The sequence below is a fragment of the Euwallacea similis genome, chromosome 12 (assembly GCF_039881205.1).
Source record: "Euwallacea similis isolate ESF13 chromosome 12, ESF131.1, whole genome shotgun sequence".
Classification (NCBI taxonomy): Eukaryota; Metazoa; Arthropoda; class Insecta; order Coleoptera; family Curculionidae; genus Euwallacea; species Euwallacea similis.
The window spans coordinates 552,052-571,377 of NC_089620.1; the positions used below are offsets into that span (position 1 = coordinate 552,052).

The 19,326-nt window shown below is 35.0% G+C and overlaps 2 protein-coding genes and 1 pseudogene across 2 annotated transcripts; 1 reads left to right on the forward strand and 2 right to left on the reverse strand.

Annotated features, from left to right (window-relative positions):
* Positions 1-1,029: 1,029 nt before the first annotated feature.
* On the reverse strand, positions 1,030-2,015 carry LOC136412722 (histone-lysine N-methyltransferase SETMAR-like; annotated as a pseudogene).
* Positions 2,016-11,833: 9,818 nt separating this feature from the next.
* LOC136412341 (uncharacterized) lies at positions 11,834-16,725 on the forward strand. Its single transcript, XM_066395384.1, has 5 exons — positions 11,834-11,979; positions 14,739-14,969; positions 15,025-15,164; positions 15,219-15,404; positions 15,860-16,725. Exons 1-5 carry the CDS (start codon positions 11,966-11,968, stop codon positions 16,363-16,365), a joined length of 1,077 nt encoding a protein of 358 aa, XP_066251481.1. The 5' UTR covers positions 11,834-11,965; the 3' UTR covers positions 16,366-16,725.
* Positions 16,726-17,089: 364 nt separating this feature from the next.
* On the reverse strand, positions 17,090-18,820 carry Alg3 (Alg3, alpha-1,3- mannosyltransferase). The gene is made up of 2 exons (XM_066395383.1): positions 18,449-18,820; positions 17,090-18,394 (listed from the first exon to the last, which is right to left on the reverse strand). The coding sequence occupies exons 1-2, from the start codon at positions 18,711-18,713 to the stop codon at positions 17,253-17,255; spliced, it is 1,407 nt and encodes a 468-aa protein (XP_066251480.1). The 5' UTR covers positions 18,714-18,820; the 3' UTR covers positions 17,090-17,252.
* Positions 18,821-19,326: the final 506 nt, after the last annotated feature.

Below are 19,326 nucleotides of genomic sequence, written 5' to 3' on the forward strand. Positions count from 1 at the left end.
CAGACTGTGATAATAAACGTAGCAGTAGTTTTGTGTAAATAAAGATAGTCGAGCAGTATCAGCGCGTATTTTGTATCTACGACTAGTATCTTTGCCGGGTTAGAATACTGGTCCCTTCAGCGTGTCCGACTCGTAACGGGAGAATAGATCACCCCGTTAGCACCCACAACACGCCGCGTTACTCCGAACCCTATCGGTAAACGCAAACACCTACAAACCCGACACGTGTAACGTAAGTGTAACAATTATACAGGGTGGCGCACTTCACCTCCCGTCTCCTATAGCTCGGTTATCATTGACGGTAGGATTTCGATATTTTGTATACTTTACCTGTGTCTTAGGACGTACTCCAGGAAAATATTTCTAATTATACAGGGTGTCCCAAAAAAGTGTGACGATACCGAACTTTTTTTTTTTAATGGAACACCCTATTTTTTTTTCACAATTTAAATGCTTTCTATGATTGTCTACATATTCCTAAAATTTTGTTGAGATCGGTTAAATAATAATGGCGAAAAAAATTACATTTGCGCCTCTAGCTTGAAAAAATAATAAAAAATAGAGATAATGTCTATGTAAAGAAACTACTCAAGATGCTTATTAAGCATGGTTTAATAGTTTTATTAAAAAAGTTTCGATGATCGATATTGTACATTACATTTTTTTAATTTTCATCTGCAATTTGAGCACCAGAAAACGATACAGCTCCTTTAACTGTTCCTACAATTCCGGGGAACTCTATCTCGTCTGACAGTTTATTATGTTTTTTGCTTCGACATGAGAAAAAAGTCAACAACTGGCCAACAAAATTGTCAATTAGTTTGACATTTGGATTTGGACCATAATTTTTAGTATCGTTCTGTATAAACAATTTATACACTTCAATGATCAGAAGTACAGAAATTATCACCGGTATCGATTTGAAATAAAGTTTTCTTGTTTACGCTATTTATTAGGTTGTTTCACATGAAATGTCCCATTTTACTCGTGACTTTTAAGAGACTATAACTTTTTCAAAAATTATTATATTTAATCGAAATATGCACCATTACAATCTGCACATTTTTTCCATTTAGCGACAAGTTTTGCAATTCCATTTTCATAAAAATCTTTGCTTTTACTTTGAATAAACTTTAAAAGCACTTTCTATAGTGGCTTGATCAAGGTACCGTTTTCCGGCGAGGAAGTTGTCTAGGTGTTTAAAAAAGTGATAATCTGTCGGTGACAAGTCCGGCGAATATGGTGGATGTGGTAGTGTTTCGTACTCCATTTCTCTGAGCTTTTTCACGGTTCTTTGCGAAACATGTGGTCGCGCGTTGTCATGAAGAAGGATTGGCCCCTTTCTATTGACTAATGACGGTTGTTAAACAGACAACTTTCGATGCATTTCGGTAAGTTCAGTACAATATTTCTCTGCAGTAATGGTTTCATCCGGTTTTAAGAAGTTGTAATGGATTACGCCCCTATTGACCACCATACAGTAACCATCGTTTTTTTTGGGTGCAAACTCGGTTTAGGCATGTGTTTTGGATTCTAATCGGCATCTAACCATTGTGCAGAGCGTCGTCTGTTGTCATACAGCATCCATTTTTCGTCGCACGTTTCAATGCGATCCAAAAACGGTCTCTGTCGTTTCGGATCAGCAGATAATTGCAAATTTCCTGGCGCGTAATTTTCTGCCGTTCATTAAGCTCGTGTGGGACCCACTTATCCATCTTCTTTACTTTCCCAATCGGCTTTAGGTGCCGAGAAATTGTTGCGATGCTAACGTTTAGCTCTTCTGAAAGTTCTCGGTCTGTTTGGCGGGGATTTGCCTCAACCAGCACCTGCAAAACTTCATCATTCAGGGCACTCTTTGGTTTACCACGGTCTTCAATTTCCAGGCAATCGTCTCCAGATTCGAATTTGGCATACCAGCGACGAATAGTGCGTTTATTTGCAGAACCCTCCCCAAACGCACAGTTAATATTTCGGGCAGCTTCTACGGCGTTATGCCCACTTTTCCACTCATACATGTATTAGGTCGTGTAGTATGAAATGAGTAGATTCTCGAAATACCACATTCAACTGCGAATAACTTCACTCTAAATCTATATTTGGACTTGACTTTTTTATGTGGAAAAGGCACATTCTTCCTCTTTCGATCAGAGTTTAAAGTGTTAAAAATTATTGAAAACTTTATTTTTATAAAAATTTTTGTGCGGCCATGCAAAATAGTGAAATTCGTGTGTTAATGAAATATGAGTTCCACCGTGGAACCACAACAGCTCAGACGGCTCGCAATATTAATGATGTGTTTGGTACTGAAGTCACTTCACAGCAAACAGTATCTCGTTGGTTCATGAAATTTCGTTCTGGCAATTTTGACCTAACAAATGAACCACGTGGACGACCTGAAACTCAAGTGGATAACGATTATCTGAAAGCCGTGGTGGAAGCGAATCCACGTCAAAGTGCAAGCGAATTATCGTTAATATTCAGTGTAACCAAAAAAACAATATTGACTCATTTGGCTGAAATTGGTAAGGTGAAAAAGCTAGACAAGTGGGTACCGCATGAATTGAGCGACATACAGAAAGAACGACGTCTCGAAGCTTGTGTTTCTTTGTTGTGCCGGTATAATAACGATCCATTTTTGAATCGGATTGTTAGTTGCGATGAGAAATGGATCCTATATGACAATACCAGACGTTCATCGCAGTGGTTGGATCAAGATGAACCACCAAAACATTGTGCGAAAAAAAATCTTCATCAAAAGAAGCTTATGGTGTCCGTTTGGTGGTCCAACGCAGGTGTCATCCATCACAGCTTCATGAAACCTGGTGAATCGATTACGGCTGATGTCTACTGCCGACAACTGACCGAAATGATGAGGCAACTGACGCCAGCCAAGCAGCCAAGATTAGTCAATCGAAGCGCACCGCTATTGTTGCACGACAACGCTCGGCTACACACCGCATAAGTCACCTTGGCCAAGCTACAGGAGTTGGAATTGGAAACTCTTCGTCATCCACCGTATTCACCCGATTTAGCACCCACTGATTACCATTTCTTTCAAAATTTGGATAACTTCTTGGTAGGGAAAACATTAAACTCCGACGAGGCTGTCAAAGCTGCCTTCCAAGAGTTTATCGACTCCCGGCCTGCAGGCTTTTACAGCAGGGAAATCAATGAACTTCCCGTTAAATGGCAGAAGTATATTGATAATGGTGGTGCATATTTCGATTGACAATAAAAACATTTCATATGAAAAAAAAAATGGCTAAAGTTTCAATTCAATTTTACTCATTTCATACTACACGACCTAATATTTCAAAATTTCAGATAATGATTATCTATTCGAAAGTTTTAAAGAACAGCTTCGTCCTTAAGTTACCTCACCGTACTGTATTTTAAGAGATATTGTAAATCTCTTAAAATATTAAGATATCAAAAAAATTGAAAAAATATTTTTTTATATAATAAATATGATAAATAATAAGATGAAGCATTATAGCCGCAGCCTTGATGCCACTGCAAATAAAAATTGTGTGTTTCGCACACAATCGTTGAGTCGTTTCACGACTCAACTTATAAATAAAAAAGTTAAGCATTGTGAACAATGTAATCTTGAAGTAAGAAATTCAAACTGAGCACGACACTTAAAAACGAAACATACCGAGAACTATAATAATACTGTGCAATGCACTAAGTGTAATAGTGACATTACCAAATCGAAATGGGCACGACATATTAAATCTAAACAACACCTGAAAGGAAAAGCTCCAAAAGTTAAACATTGCGATAATTGTAATCATGATTACAGCATTTCCAATTTTACACGTCATCTCAAATCCTTAAAACACAACCGTTCTTCGACTTTAAATCAAAATACACTTAAGGAACCAAAATATAGAAAACTACATCGCGTTTTCAATTTTAGTAACACTTTATTTAAAGAGAAATCTCTCAAAAATAAAACAATCGAGAAAGAAGTACAATTAAAAGACGTGTTTCCTTTCAGAGATGGTTATTTTAAAGCACGAAAAGAAGTATATACAATAATAGAAAATAAATACAAATATAATAAGAAATTTTCAACTTGGTTTATGGATTACAAAATAAATCTTGATAAAATAAAAGACTTGAAAAGAAGAAATGCAAATGTGCCGTTTCGAATTTGATGACGAAAATAATTATTTGGACGAAGCCATATTTAAAATGATGGCCACTTTAAGAAAAATGATTAATAACATCATAAAAGTTGTAAATCAAAAAGCTAACTTCCAAAAAGTGATTTAATGAATATAATAGTTTTAAATGATGACTTTTTTGTGCCTATATCTACAGACTACCAGAAGAAACCTAATGCTGGAATGTTATTGGACTTTATAGAAAACATTTTATCGTTCAATAAAAGTATCGATATAAACAAAACTACTTTTCATATTCAAGTTGTTAATATTCCTAAAGGCAAGGGACTGCAGAAAATAAATGGATATTCAAAAATTATAAATTTAGTGGAAGATAAAAGAGCAAAAAAAAAAATTACGCAAATTAAAAACAACGACAATTTATGTTGTCCAAGGATTATAATAACAGCTCTTACTTACCGCACAACCAAGATTTTAGGAAAAGAATTAATCAATCGTGACGTAAGAAGTATAAAAGATGGAAGAAAATTAGTTTGATTTAACTAAAGCATTATGCCAAAAATTAAAGGATTATAACGAAGATGGTTTTACACTAGAAGATATTAAAAACACAGAGGAGTTGCTCGATATTCAAATCAAAATTATTTGTGCTGAAAATTTTAACACAGTAATATATTTGGGAATAGAGAAAGAGACTAAAATTTAATTACAGATGTATCAAAAATTGTAACCACTTCGATATAATTAATAGTACGTCAGGTTTTTATGCTACTTCATACAATTGCAAAAAGTGCGATACACCTTATCAAAATAAGGAACACGATTGTGAGAAAAACAGCGTTTGTATAATGTGTAAAAAACTTCAACACGATAAATCAGACAAAAATAAAATATACTGCAAGGAAAGCAATAGATATTGTTATAACAAACAATGTCTTGAAAATCACAAAAGTGTTTGTTCAAAAGTTTACAAATGTTTGGAATGTAATAAAATTTGCATTAGGGGTAAATACCATAATTGTGGTTCGGGAAAGTGCTTCAATTGTAATAAATTTTATAACAATATTGTATTGCACGAGTGCTACATGCAGCAAAAAATGCAAAAGGGTGGTGTTTGTAAACAGCCTTGTATCTGTAATGGAGAAGCTGACAAAAAAGTAAGTCTTGTACTTATACGGAAAAATACATATGGTTTGATTACGAAGCTCAACAAGAAACGGACGTCCATGAAGCCAATTGCGTAATTGCACATTATTTAAATGGTACTAGGTACATTTTGAAAACAAGTAAAGGATTTTGTACTTGGTTCATTTCTAAAAAGCATGCAGGTTATGCAGCTATTGCACACAACACTAAAACTTATGATTCACAATTCATATTACAATTTTGCGTTGAGAATTCTTTAAAGCCTTATACAATTTATAATGGAACTAAAATAATAACGCTCCAAGTAGGTCCAAAAATTAAAATTATTGACGGTCATAATTTTGTTGCTTCTACCCTTTTTGATTTTCCGAAAACTTTTGCTCTTGCCGAATTGAAAAAAATATACTTTCCTCATTTGTTCAACGTTAAAAAAAAATCAAAAAACTACATCGGTTCAATTCCTGATGCCAAATATTATGGTCCTAATACAATGAAAAAAGAAGCTAGGAAAAAATTTCTAGAATGGCATACTGATCGAGCGAAAGAAAATTATGTGTTTGATTTTCAAAAAGAGTTAATAGAGTATTGTAATTCTGATATAGATATTTTACGGAGGGGTTGTTTAGAATTGAGAAAACAATTTTTAGAAATAGCAAACATCGATCCATTTCAGTACATTACGATAGCAGCAGTATGTATGGTAATCTATAGGTCTAAATACCTACAAGAAAATACAATATCTGTTATTAAAGAATCAAAAAAGAAGCTTTCATTAAGGCATTCATTACTTGGCTCAATACTTTTAAAAATGTACAACACGCATTAAATGGGGGTGAAGTTATTATTTGTGGAGCAAAAGTCGATGGGTTTAATAAGACCACAAATACTGTTTATCACTATCATGGATGCTTTTGGCATGGCTGTACAAAATGTTATCAAGAAGATACTATCAATACAGTGAATAAAGAAATCGTGGGTGATTTGTTGGAAAAAACGAAAGAAAGAAACAAGCAAATCACAGATGAGGGTTATAAACTTGTACAAATGTGGGAATATAAATGGCTAAAGTCAAAAGAGTATAAAAATGGTTTAAATAAAACACTTCGCGTGGTAAAACCTTTAAACCCACGCGATGCATTTTATGGAGGAAGAACTAATGCTTGTAAATTAAAAGTTAAAGCAAAAATGTTAAGGTACATAGATGTTTGCAGTCTGCATCCTTCCGTTCAATACTTTGATTATTATCCTATAGGTCATCCTATAAAAATATTCAAACCAAAATCATTTGAAAAATATTGGTACGGCCTTATTAAACGCCAAATTTTGCCCTCAAGAAAACTATATCATCCAGTGCTGCCTATAAAAGGGGAAAAATTGATATTTACGTTGTGTTCGCAATGTTTCAAGGAGAAGTGTGAAAAATGTTGCCATAGTGAAGATGAACGTTCTCTTATTGGCACATGGACAACAGATGAAGTAAACAAGGCAATAGAAAAGGGTTATAAAGTTCGGAAAATATATTAAGTTTAGCATTTTAAAATGAAAAGTAATAATCTTTTTAAAGGGTACGTAAGGGATTTCATGAAAATTAAACTGGAAACGAGCTCTTGGAAAGATGATTATAAATTCGTAGAAGATGATATATCAGCTGCAAAGAAACATTTAGACTTAGATTTAGATAAAGAAAATATTATTCCAAATCCAGAAAAAAGAGTTGTTGCAAAAATTTATTTCAATTCTTTTTGGGGAAAATTTGGACAAAGGCAAAATGCATCTAAAAGCAAATATATTACTGACGTTAAACATTGCTATGAAATTGTATTAGATTATAAACTTGAAGTAAGCAATACTAATTTCATAAATGAAGACATGATTCAAGTAATTTACAAATACAAAAATATGTTTGTTGAAAACAGCTTAACAACTAATGTTTTTATAGCAGCATTTACAACGTCTAATGCCAGACTTAGGTTGTATGATATGTTAGATCAATTGGTCAAAGCAGTGGTATATTATGATACCGATAGTATAATTTATATTGATGATGGCACTAATACTGTTAAAACAGGTTGTACGCTTGGTGAGTAGACAGACGAGTTTGGCAAAGATGATTACGGCAATGATTGAGTAAACACAGGACCAAAAAGTTATGCTTATGATACAACATTGAAAAAGGGAGTGATGAAAATTAAAGAATTTACTTTAAAATTATGAAAATTCTCAAATATTAAATCATAAAACCATGGAACAAATTTTAGATAAAGAAATTGATAAAATAAAACTAAACTATAACATGATAATTAGAAATGTCAAAAATAAAACATTGGTTAATAAAAACGTAATAAAAGAGTTTAAATTTGAATATGATAAAAGAATGATATTGAATAACGAAGATGGAATAATAGATACTTTACCTTGGAGCTATTCTTGAGTTAAATTGAATATGAAAAATATTTTGTAAAAATAAATAAAACAAAACAATACAATTAATAATGGACTGTAAAAAGTGAAACGCCAAGTGTGACCGTTTTCCAATGCGGGGGCAAAGCGCCCTAGGATGCAAAGCACCGGATACCAAGGCATCCAAAGGCTTCAGTTTCCGTATCGCCTAGTTTAGGTTCGTTAATGGGTGCAATACTATACAGCAATATGGCGGAAGAAGAATTTGCTAGAGAATATTTAAGCTATGATATGATACCATACAATGAAACTATTAGAATCGATAAAATTGGGGTATTAAATTTTAATTGTTTGAACAAAGAGGCAATGGGAAAAATTCTATATAAGACATTTCGTGAACAAAGTCCTGAATTGTTTCCTCCGTGCACAAATCCGATACATGAATATGAAGATGACGAACCAGATCACCAACAATAATAGTTAGTAGAAACAAAAACTACCGAACTGATCAACGATTATGGTTTCCGTTATCTGATATAGCTACGGATATTATGATTAAACAGGGCAGAACGGGAAAGATGCTTTTGCCCATTGAATTGTTCATTGACAAAAATGATAAATGGGTTTTACCTTTATTAAATTTGGCTACGATACCTAGCTAGACAACTTAAATTACTTGAAAGTAAACGCAAAAAAAGTAAACAACGTAAATTAAGTATGTTGCGGCGTAAGAAATAAATAATACAGCCTTCGTCTTTCTATATGGACGCGAAGCGTCCTAATAAGGTTCTTCGTAGAAAATGTAGGTATAACGTTTTCGCTATTTTTTTAAGTATTTTCTTACTTTAAAAAATCTTACAGACCCTGATTTTATTTTCATTTCTAAAAACCATTTAACAACAAAATTGACCGTGAAAAACGATATTAAGCTAATAAATAATTATTTGATTATTGATAAACTTTAACTTGTGTGAATCAGCGTTTCGCTGTATTGTAATTAATTAAATCAATACCTTCCTCTCTGCATTTTTCTAGACTTGAGACTAGCATTGGTTGCATTAAAAGGTATTAAACATACGGGCACAAAGCACCCTAGTACCCTATAACTGTCAAACTAATAAAAAAATATTTGTGAATTTAGTCATTCGATTCCATAGTTCGCATATTTTCCAAATTACTAATATTTAAACTTACATTATCTAATTCTTATTCAAACTTTTTCATTTGCTCTTTAATTCGAAGTTAAGTTTTTTTAACGCACTCTTTAATTTTCTGTTTTATTTTTAAATCAATTGAAGTGTTTTCGCTTTCATTAGAAATGGAATCTAAAAATAGAGACACGCGTTCACTGCTAGGCGGTTCACTGTGCGAAGCACACAATCGTTGAGTTGCGAAACGACTCAACTTACTCATTTTGTTGTGTCGTTTACGAATGCAAAAACGATAATGAAGCAGACAATCCACAGGGCGGTTCGCGCCCGTATGTAAAAATAAAAGACCGAACAAAGCTGAGGCAGTTAGCAGGGACACTTAAAATACATTGTGCAAGTTGTGATCAAAGTCCACGTCGGTGGACAGCATTTTGTGGCACCAATTTAAAAAGCACGTAAACGAAGATACACGAAGCAAAACTGTCCCGGCACCCAAGGTCGAATCGAGTTTGCAAAATGAAATTCGTTTATAAATTTTCGATTTCAATTGCGAATCGCAGAATAAAACCGGAACGTTTTTTCTCGTGCATTTTTGATTCCGCATATGTTCGCGCTTGGCGTGCACCGTTACATTTGGTTACATTCAGTTGCCTACATTAGAATAACAATTTTCTACGGACTCGAAGAGTCCTTATTAACGGGTGCAAAGCGCCCTATAGGATGCCGAGGGCATCCGTATAACGAAAGATGCACCTAAACGTCTTCCTCCAACTCGTCATATGTTGTGCAAAGTAACTTTTTTGGGGAAATAAAAAATCATTTCGGAATAAATCTCTTTAATTTGAAAAGGATTTTGATGCCTTTGCTTAAAAGTTTTTCCAATGGTTTGGGTGAGACGAAAAGGTTAGTGCGGTGGTTTTTTGGCGGTGTTTGGGGGCTGGGTGGGTATCTGGGGGTAAAGGGAATGTGAGTTGGGGAATAGGTGCCAAATGGGTTATTTTGGGGTGTGGGGTATAACAGCCCACCTAATAGTGTCGATTATATGAAAATATTGACCTCTATCAACGTCGGATTTGAGAGTTGTTAGCTAGAGAACATATGTAAATCTAGAGGAAATATAAAATTTTAAATTTGTAACTAAGCTGTAAGTTTTGATTTTAATCATTTCCACACCAGTTTTCTTGACAATCTGGTGGAAATTATTTACTCATATTTTATTCAGTATAGTAGAACCAGTAATATCTATATCAATCCTGTATAGTACTGGTCCTCCCAGTTAGGCAAAATTGCGACGACTTTTTTAAACAAAAGTTTTATACTTGTGAAATTTGTTTCTTTATTGCAGGTTCTGGTTTGCAGTACTGTCAGAAAATTGTACCAGAGAATCCATGTTTAAAGTCATTAAAGACCTAAATTCCACATGATGTTTTGTTACACCCAAATTTTTCTGCCAAATTCTCTTCCTTTTTTTAATCAAAATGTTTTGAAGTGTATAACAACGCGTCTGTATAATGTTAGATAGAGATTAACCCATTTTATAAAACAACTATATCAGAAATACAACCAGTTTTTCCCTTTAAAAGACATTATACCACTTCACTGGCCAGGTCAACCTTATGGCAAGAAAATTTTTCATGCGGAATTAGAAAAAAAAATTGCTTTAGTAGCACCGCTCCCAGATAGTGTTCGCAAGTGAAGGGCGAGTTACTATGCAATCCAAGATTTTTCTTTACTTTTGTATTATTATTTTCGGCTGAAAACTGATGATCTGTGAATGCTAAGTGCCTCAGCTATTTAATTGTTATTGGTTTTTAGAAGACGTGGATGTACGCACTGTTTGAAACAAAAACATTTACAAGATTTTTGCCCATCAACTTAATTTAAGTCGGTTAAACCTTTCTTTCCCCAAACCCCTGGTATAAACAGGTGTTCAAAAAAAATTTCTCTTCCGCTGGTTTGGGTCTACAGCGACCGCAAATGAATTTTAAGTCGAGTTAGTTACCTACTTAAGAATCGAGGTGGTCGGTCGACCTCCTGCTTACAGACTTCGGCCAAGAGAATTGCGACCAAGCGAGAGTACTTTGTTTCGCGTGTTTCTTCGGTCGAAATTGATCGCTTTCCGGTTAAAAGAACAAAAAATTGTCATGGTCGCTTTGGTGAACTACCACTTAATTTGAAAAGTCGCGCTGCAGCCGGGGACAAAGCCTCAAAGACCTGAGAGGATATATGAAAGTGAGGTTTGAAACTGGATGGATTAGACTTGATAGGCTATAAAGATAGGTAAGTGTAGAAGTAGGGGTGTAGGCTAAAGTAAGGGCGGTATAGGGAACTTCTGAAATTTGCAGTTCTTCACTATTTTCCCGAAGCCGAAGCTCTGGCAACTTTCCAGAACCAATCAAGTTTACGCTTCAATCTATATTCCTTAGAGCAAGACAACCCATAAAATTACGTCTACATGCAACATGAGATAAAAATAAAACTAGTCGAGCCGTTCGAGTCTATTTCACGTTATTAACCACTCTAAGGGTAATTAGTTCTATATGTAAATGTAACCCATAAAAGTGTGGGTTTGCACTACAGTATAATGTAAATGCTTAACTGGGCATTAAAGGCCAATTTGATTTATCTCATACAAATGCAAAATTTCTAGGGAGATTTTTCTGAAATCTGAACCGCATACCAAGAAGCGTTGACCTAAAGCGAGGCTGAATTAAATTATTCAAAGGTGATTTACCTGCGGAATTAATTATTAAAAAATTAAACAAAAGGTATAATAATGGTAGTTTTGCTTGTGTCCTCATATGTATGGTTGAAGCCCAGATCGATATCTGCGACACTTAACACGAAAAGTTTTGATAATCACATTTGCGTGAAGTTAAATTGGGTGCGTCACTGGGTTGCCAGGAAATGGGGTGAATCATCAATGGGTGCACGGAAGGCTCCTTGAGATTTAACTTTGAGATTCAATGCGATGGTCATCAGAGGGGTGGCTTGAAATCCGATTGGGGACTAGTGAAGAGCGATTGAGGATTTTTGCATGGGTGAAGACTGATTGAGGTCTTCTAGGAATTGAGGGGAATAGTTGTTTTTTGTGAGAAATTGTTTGGAGTTTGTGGCGTTTTAGGTGCAAAGAATATGAAGGCAATGGGGTAAGTGGCTGCAGGCAAATGCTTGGACGTACATGGAAGTGCGCACTAATTGAATAATAACGATCGATTTTCACATAGTGTAATGTCGAAAAAGGCTGATTAATTTAATTAGGTCATTGCCACTGAAACTCACTGTTGTGTAAGCATTTTTATTGGTGTAATTCATTGGCAAAAGCGCCATTTGGTCTAAGCCTTTTCGCAGTTATTTTAGAGAGTTTATAGTAATATGGATATTAAATAGAAATTGATGGAAGAGGCCCATGCATAAAAATGGAAAATTATTACTTTCTAAGTCTGTATAATTGCGTGTCCCGCGAAACAAATAGCTGCTGCAACGATGCCATTAAATGGTAATAAGTAGAGTTTTTTCTCTTCAAATCGATTAGGCAGGAACACCAACGATTTCTTCTTAAAAAAAACTGCTAAAATTGTCTAGTTTCTCTATGTAAACTGCAATGGATTTTAAGAACGTTAAATCACATTACGTTCCATAGAAAAGTCCTTCCGGGCATTAATTCTGCGATTCATGACTGTCAATTGCAACAATTAAATTTTATTATACAGGGTGTAACATAACATCATGGAGATATTTCAAAGGGCGATAGTACTCTACAAAAGAATAAAAAATGCTAATAAACCCATGGTCAAAAAAGTACCACTTTCGATGTACAGAGGGGCAAAGTTTCAGATTTTTCCTAATATTTTGTGTTTTTCTCACGTATGCCTGGAATTAAATTTTTTAAATATCGTACACTCATTTTCGAACCAAAAATCAAAACTTCTAGTCACGTTGGAAGAGAGGCAAATTCTTTTCGGGTCTCAAATGTGGTTCATGTATGATAGCCCATTTCCGTATGGAAATGAGGAAGTTCCTGAATCAATGTTTTAACAATCCTTTAAGAGGTCAAAGAGGACTTCAGTTATGGCCTCCTAGATAGCCCGACCTGAATAGTCTGGGCTTTTTTGGAAGACAGCTAAAATTATTGGTGTATCAGCTCCCAATTGAAGAAAAAGACTAATTGCGAAATAGATTAGCGGATTTATGCAACATCATCCGCAATACTTTTGGAATATTTGAAAGAGTCCGTTGATCTATAAAGCAAAGAGTGACGTCCTGCATCTTACTAGGAGGAAGACATTTTGAACAATTTTTATGGTTTTGTTTTCGTTTAGATTTATTTTTATTTTAAGAAATTTGATTAAATGTTACGAATTGCTTCTGATAATTGAGAACTAGACCGGATCATTATTTTTTCTTACTTGCTTTGTGTTTTTAATTTGCATAGATAAATATTTTTGCAAATTTTACGAAAACAGCGAAAGATACGAAAATACTGTAAGATACAAAAAGCCAGGGAATTGAAAAAGGAATTTAAATTTGATATCAGGGTGTTTCAATAGAAGATAAAAAACATACAATAATACATGACCCAAAGAACATAGTACCATGTATATGGCTACCGACGATTTTGAGATTTTGTTATAGAGGGTCTTAAAAAAAACAGATGTACAAAATTTCAAAAATTTAATTTAAGGCATACATGAGGAAAATGCAAAACACGATTAGAAAAATGCGAAACTTTGTCACTCTCTATATATAAAGTGGTGCGTTTTTGACCATAGGTCTATTAACTTCCAAAAATATCTCTATGATGATGTGTTACACCCTGTAGAAAACCTGAATGTGTGCCTTGGAAAATTCAAATTAAGGTCACCTTCTGTTAGCACCCCACCACTCTTTACCAATAGACTCAGCATTTGCGTAAACTGTTATAAAATAACAATTAAATTAAACTATAAACATTTCTAATATGATTTTTTTTCCATTGGAAATTAAGCTACAACGATCTTTGTTAACTCGAAACGAGGGCAAGCGGTCGAAATTCTTCCTCAAGAGAATCAGGGTCAATGGCGCAACGTAAAATCAAGTCAATACAGAAGCTAGATATGTTAGTAATAGCAGGAAAAAGTCGAATGGGTTTACGTAGAAAAATGGGTGAATTTTAGTGAAAAAATATACAGAGAAATATCAGACTTAACCGGGTCATTTATTGCAAACCGTGAACGATGTTCGATGATCGATGGATTTCAATTCCCATAATTAAAAATTGCGATTTTTGCTATTATTATTAACGCAGAACCTGGGAATATTCTTCTTTATACCATAAAAGAAAGCGTTCTACTTCGGTGCTTTTGGGCGCAGCGTGGGAACTCTTATACAGGATGAATCCGATTTAAAATCAGCTTACACGTACCTACTGAGTCAGGGAATTATCTAGGATCTTTGATCAGATTAAAATTTGAGTTTTTAAAACGGGAAAAAGTGCCATTAGATGCCAGATGCTCGTCAATCTCAAATCTTCCAACAACCAAGGGAATTTATAAACCCGAAAAGCTTACGTAAATATTTAAGTTGACAATACCTACACGACCAGAGAGACTTGAAATAAATCCTGCATTGACTGCCCACCAAAATAAAACAATTTCTTGCCAACATTAAACCGAACGACCTTGTCTATTACAAGAATATTAGTTCCAATTTCCAATATATCGACTAGAATTCGTCGCATATTCGCTCTGTAGCATTACCGTTACCACACTCACAAAAACCAGCAAAACACTTAATAACAGCAATTACTTTATGCATATTAACCACCACCATTGCTAACTTGTTAAATTTTTATTGTCAACACAATAATAGATGAGTTGCATAACATGTCTTACATTTACATAAATAAAAGAAACATTACATGTTCCAGGATAATGGATTTCCATTACTTCCTCCCGCTCACCATCCTCCTTTCCCTCATAGACTGGACAGCCTCCCACGGCCGACTCATCGAACCTCCTTCTAGAGCTTCAGCTTGGAGATATGGCTTTGATACCCCTCACAACTACAACGACCATGAACTTTATTGCGGAGGTTTCACCCGCCAATGGGTCAAGAATGATGGCAAATGCGGAGTGTGTGGAGACCCCTGGGATTCAAAGTAAGATTAAAAAAACTCCTTGCAATTTGTAAAGTTTAGATGGGAAACTTTTTAGGAAGCCTAGAGCTCATGAATTCGGGGGTGTCTATGGGCAGGGGGTGATTGTGCGGAAATATGGGGTAGGAGCTATTATTAATATTAGGGTGGAGCTGACCGCCAATCATAATGGTTATTTTGAGTTTAAGATTTGTCCTGGTAAGTTTTCCATATGATCTCTGTAAAGGAGTAAATAATAACTTTTTAATAAAGATTTCAAGACTACTAAGCAAGAATGCCTAGATGCGAATGTATTAAAGCTTGTAAAGCCTCAAGCAGGAGTCGACCACGAGAACTACAAATTTTTCCCTAAAGAAGGGAATAAGATTTACGAGATGAAGTATAGATTGCCGAAGAAAAGCTGCAAGCATTGCGTGCTGCAATGGATATACATTGCAGGTAATAAGTCTCAACGGCGTATCTAGACATAAACTCATTTTTTATTGAAAACATGTGTCCATCGAGTCCATTCATGGTAATTTCGCGCTAATGTAGGTTAATTATTCATTCACCAAAAATGCAGGAATATTGATGAGAACAACACTGTTCGCGAATATCTATGTTAAACAACACTCAATGGAAAGTAGCGACAAGATCAGGTAATAGCTAAGGAAATCCGGCTCAAAGTTGTTTTGCAACGAAGCCATCCACAGCTGCTGTAATGATTACAATGTAGATTGCAAATTTTGTAACTGAAAAATGAGTTAATGTAAGTCAACTTCAACAAATAAATTTCGTGAGAAGGTTGCCCATCATCAGATATGAAATAAAAAAGTTTGCGACAAAAAAGTAAAATTAAGATCATTAGAGAAAGTGTTGTACTATTTATTGAATGCAGTTTTTTAACGTTATAGGCAATAATTGGGGTAACTGCCCCAATGGAACCGGATCAGTGGGTTGCGGTCCTCAAGAAGAATTCCGCGCCTGCTCCGACATAACCATATCAGGCAAATCCACCGACGAACCAATGGTTCCACCCACCGAACCAGTCACCCCAGGGGAGGACGAAGATTACTACAACGAACTGGAAGCCCCACTATCCCCCACTGATACCCAACCCACCCCCGACCAGTCCTACAACCCCATTTCGGCCCTCATGGTCACTTTGGTGTCTTTTTTAGTAGCATTTTTAATTTTATTCCTGCTCTACTTTCACTTCTACCGGGTTGGTAGGAGAGTGCGCGACTGGATCAAGCGTAGGAATCAGAAGGGGGAAAATAAAGTTAGTAATATGCAGTCAAATTATCCTCCCATCGTGCCGCCCAGGGCGAAAAAGGGACCTGCGCCTCAACCAGTTAAAACTGTTACGGGGAGTGAAGGGTTTAGAGTAGTGAGCTCTCCCGTAGAAATTAATTTGTAATAAAACTTTTGGTTTGTGTGAAATGAGGACAATATGGTGAACGAATTTTTGTGCGAAAGCACCTCCTATTTTATCCTAGAGGACAGAATTTTTAAGCCTCATAATGAGTGTACTAAAATCACGAAAATAATATTTTTTTAGTTCATAAACTACTATTACATGACTGATAAGTATTTACAATTAAACTGTTTTGTGCAATTCTGTAGGATAGTTTTAGTTATAATATTGTCGTTTTTGGAAGTCAATGTACCTAAAGTTAAAATATATATTTTTGCACTGATTATACAGGGTTTAACGTTCTTTGTAATTGAAATAAAACCTAATAAATATTTTTTTAATGGCAATAAATATATTTGTAAACAACAAAGAGAAATAGGAAGAACATACAAACTAGAAGTGTTCACCTTTAATAATAGCAAGACAAAACTAATCTAAAATTCCTATGCAATCAATCCGATACCACTGAAAACTCCTTGTTTTGATTTCCGGTTATTGTTATGTTCAAAAATATTTCTCTGTTCAAAACAAAACGCTTAATTTTCAAATTACTTAAATTACTTTTTTGGCGAATACCTACACCCTGCGCATATTTTTTGAAGGTTTTCCTTGCAGTTTAGAATCCAATTTTCTTTGATGAAACTCTTGAGAATTGACAAACTTGAGATAGTCTTTGAGATACTTCAATTAATCATACACAAAATGTGAAGATGACTCTGGTAATGCCTTTAATCATAAAGTATTTCTTCTATTTATTTTATATTGCTTCTTCGGGAATACATAAAAATTACTTAATCTACTATATCATTATAGAGAAATTCACTCAGTCCTGCTGAAAGGCAAATATTGATTAAGTATATAAAAAGAGTCGAATTTACTGAATTAATTTCCTAGGCCCTCATAATTCGATAGACTCCGAATATTAAAACAAAATGGCACCCATGTAGAAGAACACTTGAAAGGTTTGTACTAGGATAAGTTTTGTAACAATACTCTACAATACCCAGTAATAAAAATTTGGTTGGCTTGCTATAGTCTGTACAAAAGGCTAAATAAAGTAAACTGTGGTAATACCAAGAATAAAATTGGTAATGTATTGACCTGGCACAAGCCACCCCTATTAAATTTGTAATAAAAAATGGAAGAATAAACAACTGAGCGATTTTGGACATTCTGCTTTGCAGCTTCACTTTCTCTTCATAAAAACTCTCTTGAGAGTCTTTAGAATCCTTGGAATTGGACCTTCTCTGATTTCCTATAGTCTCCAAATGAGTCTTATCCTTTATCAATGACCGTTTTCCTTTCCTTTGTTTTTCTTCTTCCACTTGGGATTTAAAAGCATTAGTAACAATACTAAGCTTGGCATAGCTGCTTAAGTACCTCCTCAATAAAGGCAAAAACACTACCAGCAACAAAACATGTAAAACTAAGAGGCCTATATGGAAATATTTGTGCTCAAATATGTGCTTTGGCAGAAATCGATAGTTGACAGTCCATTTGTGGTCAAACACTCTTCCAAAATCAAAGCTGCCTCTGAGATATGACACAGGATTTGCATACAAAAAAGGCAGAGCTAAAACCAACTGCATAGCACCACATATTGATAAGTTTATAAGGGTTTCTGTGTAACTCAAATTTGTCAAATAGGCTACTAATAAACAGGGTGAATAAAGTAAAATGTTCATTTTCACACTAACTGCAAGGGAATAAAAAAAGCTCCCCAATCTCCATTTGTTGGACACAATTAGATTTAAACTAATGTAAAACAAAAGCACTGCAATTGGGTCATTAAAAAGCCTTAAAACAAATATTGAATGTATTCTTAGTGATGTTATGCTGGTGAGGATCAAGGCATAAGGGGGCACTTTTGCTGTGATACGATAGATTCGATGTATGAGCACTGTCTGTATTAAGTACAACACAAGGAAAATGTACTGGGCCAAGTAGATGTTTTTCCCATGGTTTGTTATGTAATAAAGAGCACTAAAGATGTAGACGAAACCAGCTGGGTACACTAGAGGTCCAGTGTCACCTAGAAAATTTGAAAAATATAGCTATTTTCATAAATTTTAATAATTTAACAAACCTTTAAGATATTGGTAGTCAAGAGTGCCATTGAGAAACCCTTCGACTTCTTGCATGTAAGCAACCCAATCTATTTCTGTATACCTTACATTCTGGATGACGACCACATTGCACACGGCCTCAGCTAGAAAAAGTAGCAGACATACTGGCCCCAAATGGTGAGGATTTACCAGGAATTTCTTCAGAAGATTGAAGTATTTGGCATAGGAGCTTTGCCGGGTTTGTGGCGATTTAATGGAGGTAGTTCTTATCCGCGGCGGGGCCATTTCTTTGTTAAATCATTGAGGAAATTTCGAAAATTGCTTTCGATGGGATTCATTTGGAAATTTTCAAAGATAAGATTTTGAGGTTATCTCCACTTCTTGACGTTTTCAGGAGAGAGGAAAAGAGAGAGAGAGAGAGAGAGCGAGAAAGGTTTAGTAACGTGTAAAGGAAGGTTGACGTGAGTGCAAAGGAGATAATGTCTAAAGTTTTAGATGTAGTAATTCAGTTTGGCAACGTTGCGTTATGTCTCAGGAGACACAGGCAGCAATTTTGATTACTTTTGAATAAAACTTTCAAATATGAATATTATTTTAGACCTTTGGGTTCTGTAACTCTTAGTAGAATTATAGCTGTTTGGACCGCTGGGTGATAGGTAAGAAGGAGGTACTCAGTTCTTAAATTTGCGCTTTTACGATTTACGAGTAATATTGGATTGTTAGGGTACGTGGTTCTCGCAAATCCAATTAACATCTACTAAGTATACATACTCACTTGACGGCAATTTCAATCATCACTTTTCTTTAAATTTAAACTCACTTGGGCCTTTTAGTTTCACATCTAAAATATATTGCTGTCAAAGACCCTATCACCTCAGCCTCCATTTAGGGGGGCTGG

Coding starts and splice junctions, on each gene's coding strand:
- LOC136412341 (XM_066395384.1), top strand. Junction 14,970..15,024: donor GGAGACCCCTGGGATTCAAA/GTAAGATTAAAA, acceptor GAAACTTTTTAG/GAAGCCTAGAGCTCATGAAT. Junction 15,405..15,859: donor GCAATGGATATACATTGCAG/GTAATAAGTCTC, acceptor TTAACGTTATAG/GCAATAATTGGGGTAACTGC.
- Alg3 (XM_066395383.1), bottom strand. CDS start 18,713: ATGGCCCCGCCGCGGATAAGAACTACCTCCATTAAATCGCCACAAACC. Junction 18,395..18,448: donor TGACTACCAATATCTTAAAG/GTTTGTTAAATT, acceptor CAAATTTTCTAG/GTGACACTGGACCTCTAGTG.